The sequence below is a fragment of the Lissotriton vulgaris genome, chromosome 4_1, assembly GCF_964263255.1.
Source record: "Lissotriton vulgaris chromosome 4_1, aLisVul1.2, whole genome shotgun sequence".
NCBI classification, from domain to species: domain Eukaryota; kingdom Metazoa; phylum Chordata; class Amphibia; order Caudata; family Salamandridae; genus Lissotriton; species Lissotriton vulgaris.
In genome coordinates, this window is record NC_141691.1 from 2,073,859,797 (window position 1) to 2,073,884,076 (window position 24,280).

The 24,280-nt window shown below is 44.8% G+C and overlaps 1 protein-coding gene across 1 annotated transcript in view; it reads right to left on the reverse strand.

Moving 5' to 3' along the window:
• Positions 1-8,846: 8,846 nt before the first annotated feature.
• Positions 8,847-24,280, reverse strand: part of LOC147725044 (cilia- and flagella-associated protein 20) — a 57,294-nt gene continuing 41,860 nt past the window's right edge. The window contains exons 3-6 of the mRNA XM_086966509.1: positions 22,199-22,310; positions 17,631-17,819; positions 17,423-17,533; positions 8,847-9,349 (exon numbers count right to left, since the gene is read on the reverse strand). Of these exons, the coding sequence (XP_086822635.1) occupies positions 9,344-9,349; positions 17,423-17,533; positions 17,631-17,819; positions 22,199-22,310 (418 nt within the window). The 3' untranslated portion in view covers positions 8,847-9,343. The remainder of the gene's footprint in view (positions 9,350-17,422; positions 17,534-17,630; positions 17,820-22,198; positions 22,311-24,280) is intronic.

Genomic DNA, 24,280 nt, shown 5'->3' on the forward strand with positions numbered 1-24,280 from the left:
CTCTTGGCCCACTCACACAAGTGAGGTCCTAATGTTATTGGGAGACAAATGGGAATGCTGGGTGGTAGGATATTTGTGGGTCTCCGAAGATACCAGGACTTTCCCTCACAGAAAAGTGTGTGTTTTAGCCCGGACTGACCAGTCCAATGGCACCGCTGACTGCACAATGACATTTAAAGGGGGCTGGGTGCTTGGGCCAGGCAGGAAACATGCTGAATCCAGGACTACTGTTCTTGAGCCAGTTACAGCCACCTGTACTAAGTTCACTGCAGACGCATGTCTGTGTTGATCAATTTTGTGACGAGTGAGGCAGCCTTGGTGGAACAGTGTCATGCCTCTACAAATTTGTACACTAACTATCAGGAAGCTGCAGCTGGAGAACAACAACGACCGCAACACCAGCACCCTGCTCGACAACCTCGCCAATCTTGGACTCCAGCAACTGGTGTCCACCCCCTCCCACCTCGCCGGACACACACTGGACGCAGTCTTCTCCTCCAGCCCAGACATCGACTGCAGCCACGCCACAGAGCTTCAATGGACGGACCACAGCTGCGTCCACTTCACCTTCAAGAGAACGACGACCCACCACCACCAGCAACAGGCCGCCCGCAGAAGCTGGAACAAGATCACAGCAGACCAGCTCGCCACCTCCCTGAGCCAGCACCCTCCTGCCAGCTCAGCGAACCCCAGCCAGGCCGCCGACAACCTCACGAAGTGGATCAGCAACTGCGCGGACGAGCTCGCCCCGCTGAGGACCCCGCCCAGCAGACCCGGCAGCAAGAAAGCCCCGTGGTTCACCGACGAACTCAAGAGCTCCAAGAAGAACTGCCGAGCCCTCAAGAAAGTCTGGAGAAGGGAACCTACACCGGACAACAGGACCTCCCTCAAGCTGGCCACCCGGAAGCACCACCAGCTGATCCGCGCCGCCAAGAAAACAGCATTCAAGGACCGGCTGGAACGCAATGCACACAACTGCAAAGAGCTCTTCAACATCGTGAAAGAGCTCTCCAACCCCAGCGCAGGAAACAACGACATCACCCCATCGCAAGACCTCTGCAACTCCCTCGCTTCATACTTCCACAACAAGATCGCGGACATACACAACAGCTTCAACAACCAACCAACGTACACCATGACCGAACAACCACCCCCCACCACCACCCTCCACGCCTGGACCCCGATCAGCACCGAAGACACCATCCGCACAATGAACTCCATCCACTCCGGATCACCGACCGACCCCTGCCCTCACCACGTCTTCAACAAGGCCGACGCTGTCATCGCACCCCACCTGCGGGACATCATCAACACCTCCTTCGACAACGCCACCTTCCCTGAGAGCTGGAAACACGCTGAACTCAGCGCTCTCCTCAAGAAACCAACAGCGGACCCCACCGAACTCAAGAACTACCGCCCCATCTCGCTCCTCCCGTTTCCAGCCAAAGTCATCGCGAAGACCGTCAACAAGCAGATGGCCGCCTTCCTCGAGACGAACGGATCCCTCGACCCCTCACAGTCCGGCTTCCGAGCCAATCACAGCACCGAGACCGCCCTCATCGCCGCCACCGATGACATCCGAGCCCTGATGGACAATGGAGAAACAGCGGCCCTCATCCTCCTAGACCTCTCCGCGGCATTCGACACTGTCTGCCACCGCACCCTAGTACAGCGCCTCAGCAACGTTGGAATCCAGGACAAGGCGCTGGAATGGATCATCTCCTTCCTCGACGGAAGAACACAGAGAGTCCGCCTACCACCGTACAAGTCAGAGGCCTCCGAAGTCATCTGCGGCGTCCCTCAAGGGTCATCTCTGAGCCCCACCCTCTTCAACGTCTACATGAGCCCCCTCGCGGCCATCGTACGCAAGCATAATCTCCTACGCCGACGACACCCAGCTGATCCTCTCCCTGACCAACGACCCCGCCTCCGCCAGAGCCAACCTGCACGAAGGGATGAAAGAGGTAGCCGAGTGGATGACGACCAGCCGCCTGAAACTGAACTCTGACAAGACGGAGGTCCTCATCCTGGGCTCTTCACCCTCCGCCTGGGACGACTCCTGGTGGCCCCCCGCCCTGGGCACCGCACCCAAACCGACAGACCATGCACGCAACCTGGGCTTCATCCTGGACTCCTCCCTCTCCATGACCAGGCAAGTCAACAACGTCTCCTCAGCGTGCTTCAACATCCTACGCATGCTACGGAAGATCTTCTGGTGGATCCCCACCGAGACCAGGAAGACAGTCACCCAGGCCCTCGTCACCAGCCGACTGGACTACGGCAACGCCCTCTACGCCGGTACCACCGCCAAGCTCCAGAAGAGACTCCAGCGGATCCAGAACGCCTCAGCCAGACTCATCCTCGACATCCCACGAACCAGCCACATCACCGGACATCTGAGAGACCTTCACTGGCTCCCCGTCAACAAAAGAATCACCTTCCGCCTCCTCACCCACGCACACAAAGCCCTACACGACCAGGGCCCGAGCTACCTCAACAGCCGAATCAACTTCTACGCTCCCAAACGCCACCTCCGATCAGCCAACCATGCCCTCGCCGCCGTCCCCCGCATCCGAAGAGCGACTACGGGAGGAAGGTCTTTCTCCTACCTGGCCGCCAAGACCTGGAACTCCCTCCCAACCGACCTGCGCCTGACCCAAGACCACCTCTCCTTCAGGAAGAAGCTGAAGACCTGGCTGTCACTGATTGATAGCTGCTCCATGGTGTGACGCAAAGCATAGAAACTGTGTAGTGCAAACTGTTGAGTCTGAACCCACCACACCTTCACACTTCGTTCAGCCCTTTTCCAATGTCAAAGAGGACTCTGTGCTGAATCTGCCATCCGAGCAGCCATGGTGTATCAAAGAACAATGCCTTCATTTGCCACCTTACTAAGTAGTCCCCAACCAAGGCAAGTGGATTTTTCATTTTTAGAGGACAACTAGTATATAGTTTGAAGGACAGTTAGATTTACAGCAAAAAACGAAAAGAGTTTTACTTCAGTCGTTGTTAAAAATGGCCTCTGGGCTCAGCACCAATTCCTACTCCAGGATTAGCTCGCTTTAGCCCATGTACACCCTGGCTCACGAAATCATACAAAACGGAACTGCACACAAGATCTAGCTGCAAAAACAGAAGTGCAAACCTCTATGGGAACTGCTGTAACTGGATCTTAAACCAAGATAGAAGCAGGTATTTTGCAGCAATACAATCTACTTTCAAAGAAGAGATGCCTCCAGACAGCTGTTCTTCTAAATACTTCTACACCCTCACTGAAGATAACCGTCTGTTAGTTACTATACCTGGAATAAGAGGTAGACATATTCCTTATGAGAGAGCTTGGTTAGATTTAGTAAGGGCAGCTCAAGAGGAGATAGCATCTGCATATGCTGACATAATGCTACAGTTACTGGTGTTCACATTTACCATAGCAAAGAAATATGTGATCGATGCAACATTTGCCACCATACAAAACACTCTACTGATACCAGCGCAGACTCCCCTCACCATCTCCGAAATACCCTTTGGGGTGAATTTCATCAACCACATTAGGCCAATCCAGAGTGTAAACCGATATAAATATACATTGGTTGTTGTGGATTCATGCTCCAGATTCTTATGGATTTGGCAACAAAAGACTGCCACAGCTCAAGCGGTCATAAACTACTGGCAGTGGCTCACATCCATTAGAGCAGTTCATACCTTTCATTCAGACAGTGGTCTTGAACTTTGCACAAAGGTGTGCATGGATGATATATCTGCTCTGGGAGCACGACTGCTATAGAGTCGCATCCATTCTGTCCCAACGCTCATGGAATTGTAAGGCCTTCCAACGGTACCCTGAAACAAACCTACACTGCTATGGTATTCGAAATTGGATTGAGCTGCCTGCATAATCCAGAGTACTAAATAATCGCCGTTGTTCTCCAGTTTTGTTTTACTGATTTTTAACAACACTTTTGACAGTAGGTTGTTCAATTCTCATTTTTCTTATAGTATAGAAATAAAGAAATTAATGTCAACTTGAGAAAATATTAATGTAATCATATTTACAATAAAAAACAAATTTAAATGACTTCATTGTAAAGTAGCATTTTTCTTTAGCGCTACATTAAAAAAAATATAAAAATATTTTACATTAACTTTTAAGATAAAAATATTTTTTACAAACTTTTCTCAAGTTTAACATTTTATTTTTACTTTTCCCTATATTTTACCTTAGGATCACTCTTCAGTAGAGGTGAAGATTTCCATATAGTAAAGTATAGAGGAAAGCTATATTTTACCATGGAAAGATCGCCACCCTTGTAGTGGAGATATTTGCATGGTAAAGGATAGCAAAAAGTAAAAAAGTGAAGAAAACTTTAAAATAGTTAAAAAAAAATATTTGCGTTGAATATTAATGTAACTTAATTTTATATATTTAATTTAAAATGTAGAACTAATGGAAAAATACCACAGCACTATTAACTTAATTTTCTTTTAAAAATTAAATTTAAATATATTGAATTAAAATTACTTTTTCAAGTTTAAATTAAAATAAATTCAAACCTAATGTAAAAAAAGCAATAACGCAATAATTATTAAAAGCGATGTATGGAATTAATTAAAATAAATAACTATTTTTGATCATGTGTGACAAATTTTCAATTGCATAAAAGATTAAAATATTTTATAATAAAAAATATGTACTATTTGTATTTATTTGATTAACATTAAATTATATCTTAGATATATTTTTATTGTGTTTTATTGCTTTCACTGATTCAAAACAAGACAGCAGCACTAAGATCAACAGTGATACAAGCACAGCACTCATCACTTTCGTCACCACCTGCTTAACAGGTGGGCCCTGCCTCCCCCACCTACCATTTTAACTACTTTAAATAACAAAATAAAATAAAACCCCATAGGACATAATGGTAAGTCTCTAACTCTATTTTGTTCTATGGGAGGGTGTAGCAGTACCAGTGTTTAGCCATGTGTGGCACTGGACTTACTACTGTACTTTTTTTTTTAAGTAACTTCCACTCGTAAATTTGGCTTCACACCCATTTTAAGGGGAAGGAGCTGTGCAAGTCTACACTTTTGAGTAACTTTACACTTGGATTTGGTGAATACCCAAAAGTGGTAAATTTGCCCACAAGTGTAAAAGTAAGTTACACGTATAAATTACTCACAAGTGTAAATGTACCTTCGTGAACAGCCCTGCCTGTTGATTTGAGAGGAACATGTCCCTGTACACAAGGATGAACAGCAAAGTCTAGCTAACAGGCTGCTTGAAAGTCACGTCGAGGGAGGGAATGACAAGTGTCCACATGTACCTTGTAGCATAGCGGACCTAAAAAGTTTGTACTTTACGTTAACTGAAGAATTTTAAGTACCAGAAGGGCGTTCAGAAATGCCAATGAGATGCCTCCATATTAATATAGAGCATGACCTCCTCTCCGTTTCTGGGACTGGCTAAAAAGGATTATGTCACTTACCCTGTAAGCTTCTGTTCTTGGCATGCAGAGCTGTAGATTCAAAAGCTTTGCATACTCATGCCATCGACTGTCGGGTCAGGATGTTTGCAAGTTGTTTTTCTTCTAAGAAGTCTTTTCTAGTCACGAGGTAAGGTGACTTCTTTCGGTGACAATGCGCAAGGGCATCAACTCCATTGTTAGATGGTTTTCCCGCAAGAGGGTGAGAATGGAGTAAGTGTACTACAGAGATGTCCAAGTGTATGTAACAGGAATAATAAAAACTGCAGCAGGCACGGGTGTCTGGGGAGTAAGGAGGGCGCATTTGGATCTACAGCTCTACATGCAAAGAACAGATGCTTACAGGGTAAGTAACATAATCCGTTCAAGGCATGTGTACTGTACATATACATGCTTTTTATAGACTGTATAGCAGTATTCTCCTAAAGCGGTAGCTAACCAGTGGGTGTTGCAGTTTTTAAAAAAAAAAGTGTTTTTAGCACTGCTTGTCCTACATTAGCTTGATGACGTGCTAATAAAGCCACACAATAGTTTGGTATATGTGTGTGGTGTAGACCATGTAGCTGCTTTACATATGTCAGCTATTGGAATGTTACCTAAAAAATGAGAGTACAATGTGGTCTAGGAGGTATAGTTAAAGTTCTTTGAGCTTTAACATAACAAGTTTGAATACATTTAACAACCCATCTAGAAATACCGGATTTAGAGATACGGAGGAGCAAATGCAATAAAAAGTTGTTTTGCGAAAATCTTTTGTTCTATCAATATAGTATAATAGTGCTCTTTTGACATCACATGTGTGTACAGCCCTTTCTGCTACAGGTTGAAGTAAGAACACAGGTAACTCAACTAATTGGTCAATATGAAAAGCAGAAACTACTTTTGGAAGGAATTTTAGATTTGTACAAAGAACCACTATCTTAGTGAAGTTGAAAGAAAGGTTCTTCTAAGGTTAATGCCTGAGCTCACCAACACACCTTAATGAAGTGATAGCAACGAGAAAGGCAACCATCCGTGAAAGAAATTGTAATTCACAATTGTGTAATGGCTCAAAAGGTGGACCCATAAGCCTTGTGAGAAGAAAGATAAGGTTCCATACTGGTGCAGGTGGTATTCTATTAAGGCCATCAATAAAGGCTTTAATTACTGGGACCTTAAATGAGGATAAATGTATGTTTTGTGGATATGAAGCTATTACCACATAGTGTAGTCGAATAGATGTGTAGGCTAAGCCAATTTGTTGTAGATGCAAAAGGTAACAAATAATATTTTGTATAGCTGCATCTAATGGATCAGTTGTGTTATTATGATATATGATTAACCTTTTCCTCTTTGCTGCATAACATGCTCTAGTGGTAAGTTTCCTTGCCTCTTTATGAATTGCCATATAATCTGGTGGTAGGTTTAAGTATCCAAACTCTATGACTTCAGGAGCCAGATCGCTAGGTGGAGCTACTTGGGGTTTGGATGTCTGATTTCTCCATGGTTCCGTGTGAGAAGGTTGGAAGTGAGGTGCAGCTTTTGGTGTGGAACCACTGACAGTTCTAGTAGTGTGGTGAACCATGGTTGACAAGCCTGTGTGGGAGCTACTAGAATCCGTGTGAGAGATGTCTGCTTGAGTTTCCAAACCAAAAATGGAAGGAGAGGGAGAGTCAGAAAAGCGTAAGCAAATATCCCCGACCAGTTCATCCATAGGACATTGCCTGTGGATAGATGGTTAGGGAATCTGGAGGCAAGGTTTGGGCATTTTGAGTTCTCTGCAGTGGCAAAGCGATTTATCTGTGGAAACCCCCATTTTTGGAAGTAGGGAAGGAGAACTTGGGAATGAAGCTCCCATTCGTGTACTTGTTGCCACATCCTGCAGAGATCGGCAAATTGGTTGTTCATGCCTGGAAGGTGTTCTGCCAGTAAATGAATTTTGTGATGTATTGCCCAAAGCAAAATGGTCTGAGAGAGGCGTGATAATTGTAGAGAGTGTGTGTCCCCCTGTTTTTGTACGTAGTACATAGCAGTCATATTGTCCATTCGGACTAAGAAGACTTTCATTAACAGGTGAGGCTGAAAAGTTTTAGTACTAGGCAAACAGCTAGAAGCTCCAGTAATTGATGTGGAGTTTTTTTTCGTTGGCGTCCCATAAACCCTGAATTGTTAAATGCTGAAGATGAGCACCCCAACCTATGAGAGATGCATCTGTTGTTACCATGACTTGTGAAATTGGGTCGATGAATGGCCACCCTTTTGATAGGTTTTGTGTGTTTCACCACTGCAGAGAGCGATGAGTGCGGCTGTCTAGCAACCCTAGATCTGTTAATTGACCCTGCGATTGATTCCACAGACTTGCTATGCATTCTTGTAGAGGACGCACATGTTATCTTGCATGAGGCACTAATACAATGCATGATGCCATCAACCCTAACAGTTGCATAAAAGTTTTGACAGTTAGGTATTGATTGTATTGATGGAGCCTTTCATCCCTGGAGTGTGAAGGAACAGAGGTACAAGCTCTTCGAAAGCTGCAGCCCTCTCCTGCCCCCCCCCCCCCCCCCCCCCCACCCGTTCTTTCTATACCTTTAAAGGTAAGCCATCAGCAAGACTGGAAGAAATCTAGAAAACATTGTTACTGATAATGTATCACAATTGAGAGCCTGTGCGTGTGAGCTTAACTAGACGACATTGTCATGATAAGATCATGAGTGGAATTTACATTCGGATCCCACTTTTATAGAACACGAGTAAAATTGTTTTTTTAATCAGCTGTTTAGAAGCAAATCCTTTAGAAAGATCAGCCCTCTAAGATGTGGCACTAGAATACTTAAGTAGGAAATTAATACATAAATAAGTTACCAAACTCGAGCTGGGGCACCATACTTTTATTCTGTCCACCACTGAGTGCCTGTAGCCAGATGTCATGTCCAACGAGGAGGTTACATCAGGCTGCAGGGAATAGTGCAAACATACTACACCCCAAGTGGCAGCCGCAGCTCAGCCATGCTTCACCTCCTTTCCCTAGTGTCTGCAGTCCTTCCCGGGACCTATGGCAGCAGGAAAAGGGGATGGCACTAGCTACAGCTGAAATCAAAACCAAATTAAGTGGTTGCCAAGCGGGATGCTCCAGAAACATAACAAAATAAGAATATTCAGAACAATGATAGAGGTAAACCTTTCTTGCTATACCAGCTTCTATCAGGTACACTCTACTGTGAGTTGCACAGTAATTCATTGCTACTAAAAGAGGGCAGAGGCTCATGGCTCAAACAACAGCATGACCCATGCATTATCCTTAGGAGCTGGTAGTGCCCTTTTCAACAATGTGTTGCAGCTTCTTGCAAGATGTTTGGAATACAAACTGCACTTTTCAAGTCCTTCACTCAACGCAGTCTTTATTTGGGGAGAGGGTGCAGGAAGGGTTGATTTCACTGTACAGTAAAGGCGACGCATAAATCCACTAGAGTTCTGTTCAGTCCTCAAACTAGTCAACACATGTCCTATCCTCAAGCCTCTCAGTAGGACTGCCCTCCTCATAGACCATCGGGAAGCAGTCTGGAAGAGGCACGGCAGGAACGGAGGGTCTGGATCGAGCAGCACCGGCGAGTACCACATGCCTTTCAAATTGTCCAGATGGGTCCTAAGGCCGGCAGCCCACGATGGCCCAGAAGGTATAAGGCATGGTATGTACAAAAAGATACCATGGGGAAATTATTTATTACAAAAAATAACAAATAAAACATTAGTTGACTTCAAAGAAACACTCTTTCCATAATTTATAAAACGGATCTGTGTTAACAGCCCTTCGTAACACTATCAAATATATATATATCCTTGATGAGGCTCTGAGGTCCAAAACGGGTGCGGTCTTCCTCTCATTGCTGCAAGAGACAAGACAAGGAACCTGTTAAAAGGACATGTTACAGCCACCAAAGCATCTGGCAAAACACATTTTATACACACAAACTATGGTCACCAATCTAGGTTGCAAAGGTGCACTTTTGGTGTTAAGACGAACGATGTTCAGATAGTTTAGTTAAAAAACTGCTTTTTTAGCAAACTGTAATGTTTTACTTGTCTTCATCACTTTTGGTGCAGCACTTCATTACTGAGTGACTGATGTCAATGCTGAAGACAAGTAACTCACTCTCAGCCCAATGCTGCCAATCCCTAGGTCAGAAGGAAAACTTCCTTGTTAGTCTAGTTCTTCATAGTAAGTAAAGTTACTGTAAATAATTGGCTAATAAAACCATCCCCAGGCTCAGCAAAGGCTCCCACTACCAGAGGCAAAACAGCTCCCATGCCCTGGACCAGAAATGTGCCTTCGAGATATTTGCAATGTACGTCTGTGCATGGAGATCCACCCACCCTTTCACTAGCCTCCAAGACTCTTAGGAATTTGTTTGTCAGGTAGCTTTTTACTGTCAGTTGCTCGGGGTTCACCACCTTGAAGCTGCATGGTTTTATGATATGCCTGCTTTTCAAATGTCTATGACTTCCATTTAAGATTCTACAATTCAGAAGGAAGAGTTACTTGCAATCCTCATTTACATCATAAGGATCTTCACTGAACCTACAAAAAAGCCTGCAACCTTTCTGGATTCAACCTCTGCAGCATCCATACTATGGCTGGTACAATCTACTACACAAGGAATCCATATGAACCTGTCAAACAACTGCCAGTACAAGTCACGGAAGCTGTGGGCTCCTTAATGCACCAATGTCTGGTTCTCAGTTTTTCAGGGCTGCTACCTTCTTCCTGGACTTCCCCTAATTTCTTGCAGGTTATTTTTTCTTTCATTTTTACTGGACAGAATATTTAGAGTTGATGCTGCATTGTGGTTTTAAATATTGTTTTAATAAAGAGATAGAGTACAAAGAATCTGGAAATGAGCACCAGGTCCTTCTTTCTTCACGAACGTAGGCAGCGAGACTAAAAACAAGCATTTGCAATGCAATAGGTCTGCCATTTGCGAGAGTAGAAGCTATTGGCATAGTAAATGACAATGCCTTTTATTTATGTTTTAAAAGTCAACCCATAAATAAAAGGAATTGTCATTTACAATGCGTATAGCTCAAACTCTCTCGTAAATGTGAGACCTATTGCATTGCAAATGCTTGTTAACAAATGGCAGAGGAGATAGCTTCTGCGATGCAAAGCGGGCTATCATTCTTGAAGTAGATGCAGCAGTCTAGGGTTCTGAGGGGCACACTGCATCACAATTGTCACTAAGGGGTCAAGAGGACTTTGTTATATGTAACTTTAAGGCACCCTTGCAGAAAGAAGAGGGATATCATGTAGGAGACTCTGTTTCCTCTTGAAAGGGACAGAGAGCCTCCTGCAAGGTTGGCATGATGGTTAAGCAAAATGGGTAAGAGGTGAAAGCAGCAGAAGTGAAAGCCTGCTATGCAGGGCCTCAGTTATCATAGGTGCTGCAGGTGCAGTTGCATTGGGGCCAAGTAGTGTGAGGGGGTCACAACACCCCAATTATGGGGAGTATTATTATTGGGTCAATTAGTGGCTCTGTTCGATGTATTTGCTGTTGTATATGGCTCACATTCAGTGTGGACTGTGAACTACAGTACCACTGAAATTATCTCTTCAGTCGTGCCACCTGTGCTCAGCCCTTTCCTACCGCTCCCCCAATCCTTCTCATAAGGTTTTGGAGGGGGGCCCGACTTCAAAAGAACTTACTTAGGGGGGCACAAAGCAAAAAAGTTTGAAGACCTCTGCCTTAGGAAATAAACCACTTTTGCATCTGGTAAAAATGACTTATCAACCACCATAAAATCCTTTTGTTGGAAGCTACCAATGCTGGCAACGACGTTAGGAACTACACAAAGTATAATTGATTCGTTCCGTTGTAGAAGAAAAGTGGTGCCCAAAGCAATAAAAAAAGAGCCATAAGATTTCCATAACAGAACCGGAAGTGAAGGAAAGGAGAACAAAAACAACTTGTGCAAACACAATACATTTATGTTAAACATAGTTTGGACTCCTGCTGAGTACTGCTCCCTGTATTGTCCATGACGACACACCCTGTAGGGACAGTCCCTTTTCCTAGAGTTGTGTCACTCATTCTGTACAGTGCCCCTAAATCCATTTCCCAGGCCAGGTGACAGGGCTTAAGAGGGAGTTTGGGCGCTTGACCACACTCCATTTTACATCTGTGTCCTCGCCGTTGTTGGCGACGCGTAGACAAAGTCATGTGCCAAAATTACACCCACCTTTCTCCAAGTTGTAATTTTGTGTAAATGCCCTTCACGTTTCACACACTGGCCTTTATTCATCAAGCATTATCTTGTAACAAGGACTGATTTTGGTCCGATCAGGAAACGCACTTGTTTCAGCAACCCTAGTCCATGGAAGCCTGCCATCTGAGATCTTATGGGCAGATATGCACTTTTGGACTTTCCAGACCGTCGTTGCCAAAGCAACCATCCTTGCGTAACCTACGGCATTTGATTTGGCCAAGATTCACTTGAGACTTTCCTAACAGTTTCATAACAGGATGTGACATTGTGAGAGTTCATAGCAGTTTATTTCTCACGCAAAAACTCGTCCTCCCAGTTGATCAGAAAACAACAAACATAGTTGCAAAGAAAACAAGAATTCTTGAGATGCAACTTGCAAAGTGTGAAAATACTTGACTAACATATGGTACATTCCTGAGAGTCGGAACTGCAGTATAAGAGGTCGTTAAATAAGGAAACAACAATAAAGCCAAGCATATTTTTTTTCAAGAATGAAGTCTGGGGAGTAGCCAGACAAAATATACCTGGACATTACAAAAGCAAGTAGATGAGCAAGTGAATTAGGAGTTTGGAGAGGGATTGGCATGGTTCCAGACGCCAGAGATAAAACAAGCCTGCGAGTGGTGCGAGCGTGACAAGGCTGCGAGGAGCGTGCACGTTCACAAAGCGCGATGGAAGCGTGTGAGGAGACGCCATGCGCGCACATCACTTGTCCGGGCGCGCACATGGTTTGTCTCTCTTTGCACACCAAAGCCACGACAACAGAGGCTCGCCAAGCAAAGCAGCGCTACAATGCATTCGCTAGGCGAGACCTAAAAAGGGCGACTGATAGTTTACAACTTAAGTGCACTTTAGTAAAAGTAATAAAGCTAAGAACAGACATGTAGCAAATACCAGTACATGCTGAATACAATAATTTGCAAACTACCCCATTAAAAGAGTCTGATGCCAAATCCCTTGTATGAGGCAGCTCAATCTTGTACGATACACAATTTGAAGACATTTCCTAAATTGATATTTTAAAATAGTCAAGAAGCAGCACCTCTGATTTTTTAGCCCAAAAACCAAGGCCCCAAAGTTGTGGTGCTACAGCATTGACACAGCCCCTTTGTTCTTACAAAGGAAGAAACACAGTACGTGGCAAACATATACACATTAACTGTAGGAGATCCCTTGCTATATAAATACTTATATGGCCACTCAAATATCCAGGCTCTTCCCCCAGCTACTAAAGTGGTGCTGACAATATGGCGATATATGCCAACCTTTGCCATATAGGTTGGCAGAACCGTCTCACGCGGGAAGCACCGCTATCCCCAGCCACAGCATTTACGGGATGGGACTGGATCGGGATATCATCTCTGGGGGATGTCCTTCAAGACCACATCCTTAAATCCTTTTCACAATTACAAGAAGAATTCTCCATGCCTTGCATCTAATTTTATAAATATTTACAATTCCATCATGCCCCTATGCCATATCTTAAAAATCTTACGGCCCTCCCTGAATTTAGCCCATTAGAAGTTAAACTCCTCAAGGGGGACCTCAGGGAACATAAAATCTCCAAAATATATCGGACATTAATTACATATAGCGCCCTACACTAGCAAAACTCAGAGAGGCCTGGCAAGTAGATGTAGGTCCCATTGACAACGATGATTGGAGAGAGGCTCTGGAGTTCCCACCAGAGGCGGCAATCTCCTTGCGTTTGCGTTTGATTCAGCTTAAATACCTACACAGAGCATATGACAAATGCTCAAGGCTTCGGAAGGCATGACTCAGCCTCCCCAGAATGCTTACACTGTGGTACAGAAGAAGCCACATTCCAGCACACAGTATGGAGGTACCCTGCCCTAGATAGGTTCTGGAGAGGAGTATGTAGGTGTCTGGATGAGGTGCTTGGTTGGATCCTACACAGCACACCAAGGCTTGCATTATTCCACATCACTGAGGATATTTGGGGGAACAGGTATAAGCGTCATCTGCTGTTCTTGGGTTTTACCCTCACCAAACAGGACCTAGCCCCCTCCTGGAAAACAGAGTCCCCACCCTTCCTAGGCGTTTGGAAGAGTGTGCTGGATTTTTGTATGGGCTTGGAGGAGCCAGTGTTTCAGGCACGTGCTTTGCCCCCCCAAAAACATGCACGTATATGGCAGCGCTTGGCCGATTACCCCGGCAACGTCCTGACCCCATCGACATCAAAACTGCAGAATCAGACTTAGAGGTACTGCTTTATGGCTAACATTCAGAACATACTTTCTGCCTATCGGTTGGCGACTGGGATTGTTCACCGGGGACGCGACAGAGGGGCACAGAAAGCTCTCCTTGATACTAGTGCTTTTATTTCCATAGAACCATGTTTAAAATGTAGTTACAAAATACGATATTGTTCAAATATGCCAATTCTACATTTATGCTTGTATGTGTATAATATGGCTCAATGAGCACAACGTTGGCAAAAACCAATAAAATAGGTTATTAAAAAAAAACATACACATTCGTAGCAGTGGGGCAACAGTCATCCCCACAGGATGCAAATAACCAAAACAAGCATAGAAGTTAGGAAAGTTTAAGACACAGAGCAATGTTATCAAACTATCATTATAATGCTGACTAAGTTAGTAGTGGGATTACACCTAAAGACCCACTTTTAGGGAAGAAATCAAGACTTCTAGGCTGGAGGCAGAGGGATCCCTAGGCTTAGGGTTTAAGACTCTATCCGCTGATGTAAGAAACTCTTTCTCATTAGATATGAAAGCAGTGGCAAACTGGATGTCCGTCAATTGCCTTCAGTGTAACGTCAACAAAACTGAGGTAATGTTGTTTGGGGAAGCTAAAATTCTTTGGACTCCAGATTGGTAGCCGCAAGACCTAGGAGCAGTGCCAGAACCTAAACAGGTCGTGAAGAATCTGGGGATTCGATTTGACCAAGATTGGTCATTAAAACAACATATCACCTATATCTCGGGAGTTTGTTTCAATACCATTAGCCTGTTACGCAAAGTCTTCCCTTTGCTACCTGACTCTGTCAAGAAAACTCTTGTTCAGGCTTTGATTTTAAGTCGGATTGACTATTGTAATGGCCTGTTGCTTTCCGCCAATGAAGGCGTGTTGGCCAAGCTTCAGGTCATTCAGAACACGGCAGCTCGCCTTGTCCTCAATGCCCCCCCCCCCCTTCCCCCCCCCACCCGAGAACAGCATCTAAGCCCCTCCTTGAGCAGCTACATTGGCTCTCAATCCGACAGAGAACTAAATTTAAAATATGTTGTCTGATCCATAAGTGTCTAAATGGACAAGGACCCGCCTATCTTGAAAAGAAATTTGCTCCCTACATTCCCACCCGATCTCTTAGGTCTAGCAACCTTCTTCTTCTAGTGGTCCCCCGTGCTAAAAAGCTAGACATGGGAGTAAAGCGTTATCTATCACTGGACCCACCCTATGGAACAAACTTCCTCTGTCTTTGAGACAATGTAAGGAACATCTTACATTCAGAAAACTCTTGAAAACTGCTTTGTTCAGAAATGAGATCTAGTTTCTATTCATTCCCACTCAAACATAACTTCTGTTGTCACCGGATTCATAAGCGCGGAGATACTCCAACTGGAGTCGATTCGAGCGCTATACAAACCAACAAATAAATAAATAAATAAAATGCACATCTGCTGAGGTGCATAACTGCAAAGCCTTCATTCTGGGTCAATCAAGTGAACCACCGAGTGTACCTTGATGAAAAGGACATCTCAGAGGAGATTTAAAGCATGTCCACAGGGTGGGCCTTGTGCAGTCAGCCTACTTTTTAACTGAAATGGTCAACTGTTTGCCACCCAAGGGTGAAGTTGTGTGCCTGACAGATAGAGGGTGGTATTCACTATGCCCAGCCTCCTCCATTTCACCCCTTGAGGGCACTACAGATAGCACCTTTACAGGGAAGAGCTAATAATTCCCTTTTATTTCCCGAAGCCTAACTGCACAGACTGTCTTCATCAGGATAACTGGGTGACTAACAGTGCAGTGAAAGAAAGCCCAGGAACTGACCAAAGCCCATTACCTGCTCCATCAGAGGGAGACAGTGAAAAATACCAAGTTTTTCAGCCTATGACAGGCAGCATGGCATACAGTAGTGAAGCGAGCTCTATTCAGGACAACTTGTTTTGATCAAAATCAGCTTTTGTCTCCAGTTGGAATCCAAAGAAAGTCCTATGTTGACCATGAGACCATGCTGTGGATCTATCCAGCAGAGGCCAAGAAATGACAATGTCCGTAAAGGGACCAAATCTAGTACCTCATCTCTGACAGCCAAAGAGTCATAGCATAAGGAACGCAGTATTTACAAGTTCAGAGGTAGAATGAACAAGATAGCTAACTTTACACAAGACTCTGGTTTTGACAAATACATACTTATGCAAAATGACAGACTGATGGTAGAGGTGGTGGTGACACCCACAGCCACGAGGAAGTGGCAGCTTGAACAGTCTGCGGGGCACATGTTATCCCCAATTAGGAGTGCACAACATCAGAAGGATTTAAAATAACCTGGTGAACAGACTGGCCAAAAAATACATGTATCTTGTGTTTTCTGTATAACTGATCCAGCTATAGTATGATTTTCTATCAAATACTATTTTAATGAGTTTTAACGTGTATTGTAATGATGTTAACTCCTTCGACGCTCATGACGAGCTCAGCTCGTCGTGGTGTACACCTCCATACACTCATGACGAGCTGAGCTCGTCATGAACAATGGGAATCAACATATCTCAGCACACTAGGAAAATAACACTAGCATCGATGGTGTTAATAGATCTAAAAAACTTTGACTCTGGAGTTCATCTAAAGAAAAGCCAATTCCAGACATCCAGAGGAAGGGTCCTTTCAAAGAGCTGTCCTCCACTGACTGGAGTGAACAGTTCCCCTATACGTTCCTACTTCTGGCCTTTCATCCACTGGCTGGTTTGATCACCCAACAATGAGCGAAGCAGACGTGGTACAGAGTCTAGACCAAGATGGCAATTAACACCCACTACCCTCTCTGGTCAAGCCTCAACACCACTCCATGGATTCTTGGAGCCCCACATTCAATCACTGTAACAATGGTACTCCTGGGGAGAGTCGTGACACTGATTCAGTTATACAAATGCACAAATCTGTTGCTACATTCGCGGGCGCTCCACCACCGCCCCCTGCCAAAAAGGTGAAGTTTCTATTATTGGTCGTAGTACACTAGTTTTCATTACTATTGAAAAGCTTAGCTATTTTTCATTCTTAACTTCTGTGATGTTATCAATATTGTGTGCACTAGTTCCTGGAGTTGTAAAATAATTTAAAAATAAACATGTTGAGAAGCATATTCTGTTTCTAGTGATCTTGGTTGAGTAAATCATGAATGAATGATACCTTGGATTATCACTGCTACCGGTTAGGATCCCAAAACCATTTCAGCTATGTATTGGGAGGAATCCTGCATGGCTACAATAACCTATCTTTCACATTCAATCGCTGGTGCTTTGAACTAAGTTCACTTGTGACACCCGTGGTGGAGAAAACAAACCTTGTAAAGCGAAGCCAAGGTCTTACTTTGCACAAAAAGGTAGATAAGAGCACAGCTGACTACAGATCTGTAAAGTGGCACTAATCAAGGAGGAAGAGGATATGAGAGTGCCAAAAGTTTGTATTGCATAGAAGTGGATGTTAATGCTCACTTTTGCCTTGTTCTGCACCGGGAGGTAAAGCTTGAATTCTGCGGGGAGTTCATCTTCGGAGTACAGGCGATCTGAGAAATACACCCTTCGAATGCGACAGTTGGCATGGATCTAGTGAGGATTAAATGACAAAAATTATAGTTCCTTAGCCTGGCTGGGTTCATCCCATCTGGAACTATAGCTCGTGCAGCCAAGGTACAAGCCTCACCTGTACACGTAGCGTCTCTATGTAGTTGGTGCCATACGCTCGTCGGGTAAAGTCGGACAGGTTGAACTGAATTTGGTTCCAGCCATCATCCAGCCGCATTGGCATTGTGCAGATGAACGGTTTTACTCGTGTTGTGCTTTGGTAGTTACTTGCACGGAATCGCCGGCGCACATTCTTATCATCCAAGACCTACAGGAAGGAGAAGGCAGACCGGTCAGGCACAGTCAGATTAAGGTCAAGTATAAGCGGAATCATCATCCACCAGCCACAGGAACAGGAACAGACAGGACAGAAGTTACAGTACACACAGACTTACTGTCAAGGCCTTGTGTGAGAATGAGGGGAGGGACAGGAAAGCATATAGAATCACCAAACATTTCACACATATACTGACAGACTCTGTTCAGGTGGCAACAGGGCACAAAAGGGCTACTGGGCCAAGACTGAGGTAGCTGAGATTATTTGCCACTGGTGTCCTGGGGTCTGTTCTTCTATGGCTCTGCATACGTGGCCAAATACACCCTTTCCACACTTGACTCTCTGGATAGCAAGCAGAGCCGTCACAGGCCTCTCGAGGAGGTAATGTGAGGTGCACAAGCTCAGAGATCAACAGCCAACCAATAGGCACACTATTGTCCAGACCTGTGCTAGCCTTTTAAGAAACAGCAAAAAATTTAGTCACATAGCATAACTAGTTACTACACATTCTGAAGGTGGTTCAGTTACAGGGTTGTTCAACCACTACGGGACCTAATGAAAAGCAGATATCCCTTTGGTGCCCGCTTTCTCTATTCTTCTCTCGTGTGTCATTCAGGCAAAAAAAGGGTGCAGGTGCAGATCACTAGTGATTACCCAAAAGATTGCCCCTTAGGTCAATCTAATTGTATTTTGGACCAAATAATCCATGCAGTTAGCATTAGCAGAAACAGTTTTCCTCTGCTCCCATTCAAGCACAGTCTCTCAGTTTGTGCAGACGCACTACCGTGTAATCTGCATAGTGAACCTAGGGAGTCCCAGGTACATAAACTGCTCAGTGATGCTAAGGAGAAACAGACGTAGGTGGGTTGATCACTCTCTAGCACTAGCACAAGAAACGTCATAGAGCGGTCTTGCTCTCTTCAGGATTACAGGCATTGAGGAAGGCACACAGCTGGCTTGCAGGTGGTCGTGGCCTATGAGCCAACCCAGACCGGCATTCATCATCTGCCTTTGTGGCCAGTGCCAGGGGATGCTTGACTTTAGCAGCTGCAGCTTTGGAGTCTCATACAGGCAGGCACTTGTCTGGCGGCCAATGCAGCACCTTAGGTGGCCGAGCAGCACAGCACTAAGCCCTCAGGGTTGATGGAGGGAATGCAAGGCAGCACCTAGTCAAGTTGGAGAATACATCTATATGCAGCTCAACGTGGGAGCTGCCAAGGAAGACCAAGGGCACCCAAGACTTTAGATCAGTACTGGTTTTGCTCCCTCTCAGCAGTCACCTGCTTCTGGGTGTCACACCAAGGAAAAAAGCGTGAGCTTCCCCTTTTGTACAGTCTCTGCTCCTGCAGGGCCATGCACTCGTCTCTGAGCCGGCAGGCTTCTTGGTGCTTAGACACAGCTCAGCTTCTCCAGCAAGTTGCAGACTTCAGGTGAGGTCTACACCTCTGGGAGACACCAGCCCTAGTCACACAACAGTCTTAGCACTCTCTTCCTTGGTCATGAAGAACTTGGAGCTGGTAAAAAGGGGATGATTTGGATCCCACTTTTATACACATTTTCCAGACACACTGGAGCAAAAAGGAGAGCAACAGCTAAAGCACCTACGAGGACCGCACTGCCACAGGGACAAATGGGATTCGGCAGCAGAGGGGGAAAAGTACTTTGGCAAATCTCTGCAAGGCAGCTGTTTAACCAAAAGGTTCATAAACTTTTCAATCTGTTCACAGTCTTGGCAGAACAAGAGAAGAAGTTTTCTTTGATGGACAATGGTCAGATATGATGGAGAGTAATCTCTGCATTAACACAATGATGCAGGTTTTAGGGCGAGTTGATATCTTGAAAATATTTCCAACCTTATCCCCAACCAAGCGCTTCCCTCTACAACATCTACGGGGGTTATGTCAAAGAGCTCAGTTCAGCTGGAGCATTTCCAATCATTGCTTCAAAAAGACCGGTATGTCGATCAGTATTCATTTTAAGTACACCTGGGGCAGTGTTACAGAAAGTGCCCTAGGGGCACAATGGGCATGTGTGTCCATCTTGTGTGCCCAAGGGAAGCTTTGGTATTACTAAAGGGGCCGGAGACGCTTGTGCAGCCTCTTCTGTAATACTGATAGCGCTGCTGTACATGTAGCGCCACCACTATCTAGAGAGGAAATCTCTCTGCATCTGCGCCAGGGCCATATTATGGATGTCAGTGCAAAGAGTAAGAAAATGTCAGGAGGAGCACTGAAAGTGTGCCACATAAAAGATGGTGCACTGTCAGAGCGCCTCCTGATGGCAGGAGGGGGAAAGAGTTCCCATGGCCCCCCTCCAAGACATTCCCTTGCAGGCGGGTGCAGTCACTTACAGCACCCGTCTGCAAAGGCATCTCTAATCCCTCCACAGAGTGCAGGAGGGTTGCCCCTTGCACAGTGAAACACTGAGCGGCTTTGAAGCAGTCACTTCGTATTTCACTTCTAAGTGCTGCTCCCAGGTCAGCATGAGTATGCAGCTGCCCTGAGGGCATAGCATTCTATGTAATGGGGTACATTTTACCCGCTTGTGCACGGCGCACCTATTTAAAGGTGCGCAGTGGCGCAAACAGGAAAAGTGTGGCCTATCTATAATACAGGCACAAATGATAAATCAAGGGGCATTAGTTTAATACACAGCTCTTTTAAGTAAGATAAAAGATAACTGGTTTAGGACGGCTTGCTTCACTGTTCAGAGTAGACGTGTCCTGTCAATTCAGGATAGACTGCTCCCAATGGAACAGAAATAAGACTGGTTTGAATAAGATTGGATCCCTGTCTGGAAAAGAAAAAAAAATAACTGTGGGATGCAATGAAGCCAGAGTAATTACCAGAGGCAAAGACAAATTCAACCTTTCAAACATCACCATTAGGTCGAGCCTACCAGACATCACAGTTGTTTGGTTATGAAAGACATATTGTGGGCTAACCAAGAATATACAGGGGCTTGGAGCCTGCTCATTGTTTACCATTGGTTGGCTTTCTCATCACTCATTTGCCTGTTTCTTATTAGTGTCCCAGCTTGTCAGTCTTGTGCTTGCCTCTCCCATGGAGCATAGCCTCATTAACATTACTTGATGGTTTAGCTTCTGTGCTTCCATTGCTTGCTTTTCAAGCACTACTTTTTTTCCTTTGGGCTGATTACTCTATGAGAGTTCATGTGTTTTCTAGCTGTCTCTCTCATGTCCTTCTTTCCGCCTGCACTCTGTGTTGCTCTCTGTCGCCCGTGTCCTTCTCCCAGCCCCTCCAAGTTGCTCTTGCTTTTGTGTACTAACCTATGTTGCTTTCTTGCCCTGGTACTTCTCCCAGATTGACTCACATTTCTTTCACCTCTGTTGCTTCTCCTCCTCACCCCTTAACTCCATGTTCCTCATCTACTCTCTTTCCCATTGCTTCTCCTTTCAACCCAGACTTCTGTGTTGCTTTCCTCCACCCTTCTTCTCTTGTCTGTTGTTTCTCCTCCTTACCCCCAACCTCAGTGTTGCTTCCCCCACCTATGCCCTCCTTTTCTCCACTCCCAACATCTGTGTTGCTTCCGCCACCCCCATGCCCTAAAAATAATATAAAAACAGTTGTGTACTAGTTATTCATGTGGATTAATTTACAGATCCAACCTGCTTGTGTGATTTTGTAAACATGCACATGCGAGGACATACAAAATGATGAGACAGCCGCAACATAGGCACCTTTTTTTCTTCTTTTCTTCAGGCATGCTGCACAGCAGGAGAACAACCGTTGGCAAAGCCAACAGGTCTGAAAGGTTTGTTTTCACTGATACGGACTTAGACACTGGCTTTGGACAAGGAAAAGTAAGAACCTTTCCTTTTAAACAAAACCTAGTGGATGCCTTTAATTAGAGTCTAAGCAGGCTGTTATCCACTTCAAAACTCATTAAAGAATACAGAATGTCCTTCGCAAAAAAGAATACGTTTTACTTACCTTCAAAAACTAGGATAGTCCATATATGTATAACAGCTTGAAATACCTTCCTTCATCATGAAAACCCCATGTAACCGAGGAGAAGAGGATTTTGTAAAGGTTATGAATCTATGGCCAATCGAGTGCACTAGCATCAAGTGTTAATGAACTACTAAATCAGTGTTAGCATGATACCAGACTGGTCTGAAAGGCATCACGCGGAAAGAGTTTTCAGCTGTTCGTATACACACTGACAGATGACACAAGCCCTCACCAACTCATCCAATCTTGCCAGGTTCAGTGTACTCGACGGTGTTCGACTAAGTAGGTGCTATGATACTAAGAATCACTGCAAGGGAGATGCAACCAAGCCAATAATGCACGCAATCAAATTCAACATAATGCATACTAAAAGAGAACGGAGAGCACTACCCTTACCTGCACCTCAAACGTGAAGTATTTCTTGAGGTTCTTGATGATCATCACGAGGAAGGGGAGTTTAATGCCCAGAGTTTTCTTTGGATCGGCCGGACACGTGATGTATGTGGTACTAAAAAACACAACACAGGAGGGTTATCTTGAGCTGCTCTGTAAGAAGGCCTCCAGAAATCCAGGGAAATCAACAATCCGGACCCGCTATTGCAGTTACACAGCTGAAAGGACACTTAAAATAAAAACCCAGTAAGTCTGCGCGACCCATGAATGAATTATATATGTAGATAAAGGAAGTTGGCAATCGAATAACTAAGCTGGATGGACATGCAGATGACACTCAGCTCCTCTTCACGTGGAAGGAAAACGACTTGTCCCCGGATTTAGTCCAAAACTGTCTTTCAGTCGTTTTTAACTGATTGCAAGGGCTCAGCTCAAGTGCAATGAGGTACTTCTGTTTGGGTCTTTGGCAACCCAGGTAAGAATCTGGGGGTCTGGTTCAGTGAGGACCTCCGGTTTTCTATGCAGATAAAAAAATTGTCCGGAGTGTGCTTTGGGACATTGAATTCACTTAGGAAGTTTCTGCCGTTGCTACCCAGAGTTGCGAGGGAAATGGTGACTCGTGCCCTCATTTTGTCGCGTATTGACTACGCCAATGCATTGTATATTGGCCTTCCTGGATACCAGCTGAAAAAGTTGCAAATTATTCAAAAGTGCTGCTTCGTATACCTTAAAGATAGAGCATAAAGCAAACTCTCCGGGACCTGCACTGGCTCCCCGTGGTGCAATGCGTCCAGTTCAAGGCTCTCATTCTTGCCCACGGTGCCCTATATAAATCTGGGCAACTGTATCTTAGGAGGCTCTTTGATTTCTACGTTCCCCGAAGACAATTGTGCTCAGCTGCATTACGTCTTGCAGTCATTCCCCGGTTTCGTCTTACGTGAACAGGGGGCAGCTCTCTTTCTTTTAAGGTAGCCAAAGCCTGAAACGCCCTTCTTTATGAATTGCGGAAAACTCAGGATCTCAGGCTGTTTAAGAATCAGTTAAAGACCTTGCTTTTCAGCTAACCCACAGCTCCTCTCAGCTCCTTGTTTTTTCTGCAGTTGGCTTCCGCGCCGGGACACTGATTCCTGTTCGCACAAAGCAAAGGCTGGCTCACTGTTCATACTCATTACAAACAGTGTAAGGCCAATCACAAGCCATATGTACGGTAAGCTAGGAGGACAACCCCAAGACAGTCACAGGCAGCAAGGTATGTACTGTGTACTCCATAAGGTTGACTATAACCTATTTTTGAAGACTGAACATTACCCGCCTATGACCCTCATTGCTCCCACCGCAAATTTGTTATATCAGTCATACCCAATGGGAAAACTGTCCATGAACGAAAGCTGCAGTTGTGTGTTGTGGCTACATGGCCATGGATTCTGTCACCCAGCACAACATGGTAAACTGTACCTACAGACTTAAGAGCATACATGTCTTTACATTTTTATGCAAATCATTAAATGCAGAGCTGACTTTAACGGTGCTACGCCGATTCTTGCAGGTAAAATACATTAAACTCCTAACATTTCCAATGTGTTGATGATCTGGTCATTCCACCATCTGTAAACTCACGGACAAATGTCACTATTTTAATAATACAGCACAATTACACACCACTCCCAGCTGCTTACAACCGATATTTCAAGCTCCTTAGTACCCGCCGACAGCCCTGACATTGTTCTATGCAATCCACCTGGGCATTCAAATGCTTCCTCAACCGATAAGCACCATATGAGTGCTGATGGTTTTCAACATTCACACACAGAAATAAAAATAAACAAAACTCAAAGTGGTCATGTTACTTCTAACAGCTGAATTCTAGAAACTGCACATGCTTCGTCTCTTACTCTTTTCGAACCCCCCCCTAAGACAGGATAAGAGCACCACACTTGTCAGTCATGCACGGCGCCCAATCACTTCCCATATAAGCTGCACTACAAACGCTACATCCTTGCACCCAACTACTCCCCCGTGGAGTAGCTTGCTACCTGTCCATAAATGTCTTTCGACGTCTTGCTGAGGGGTATGAAGTATGTAGAT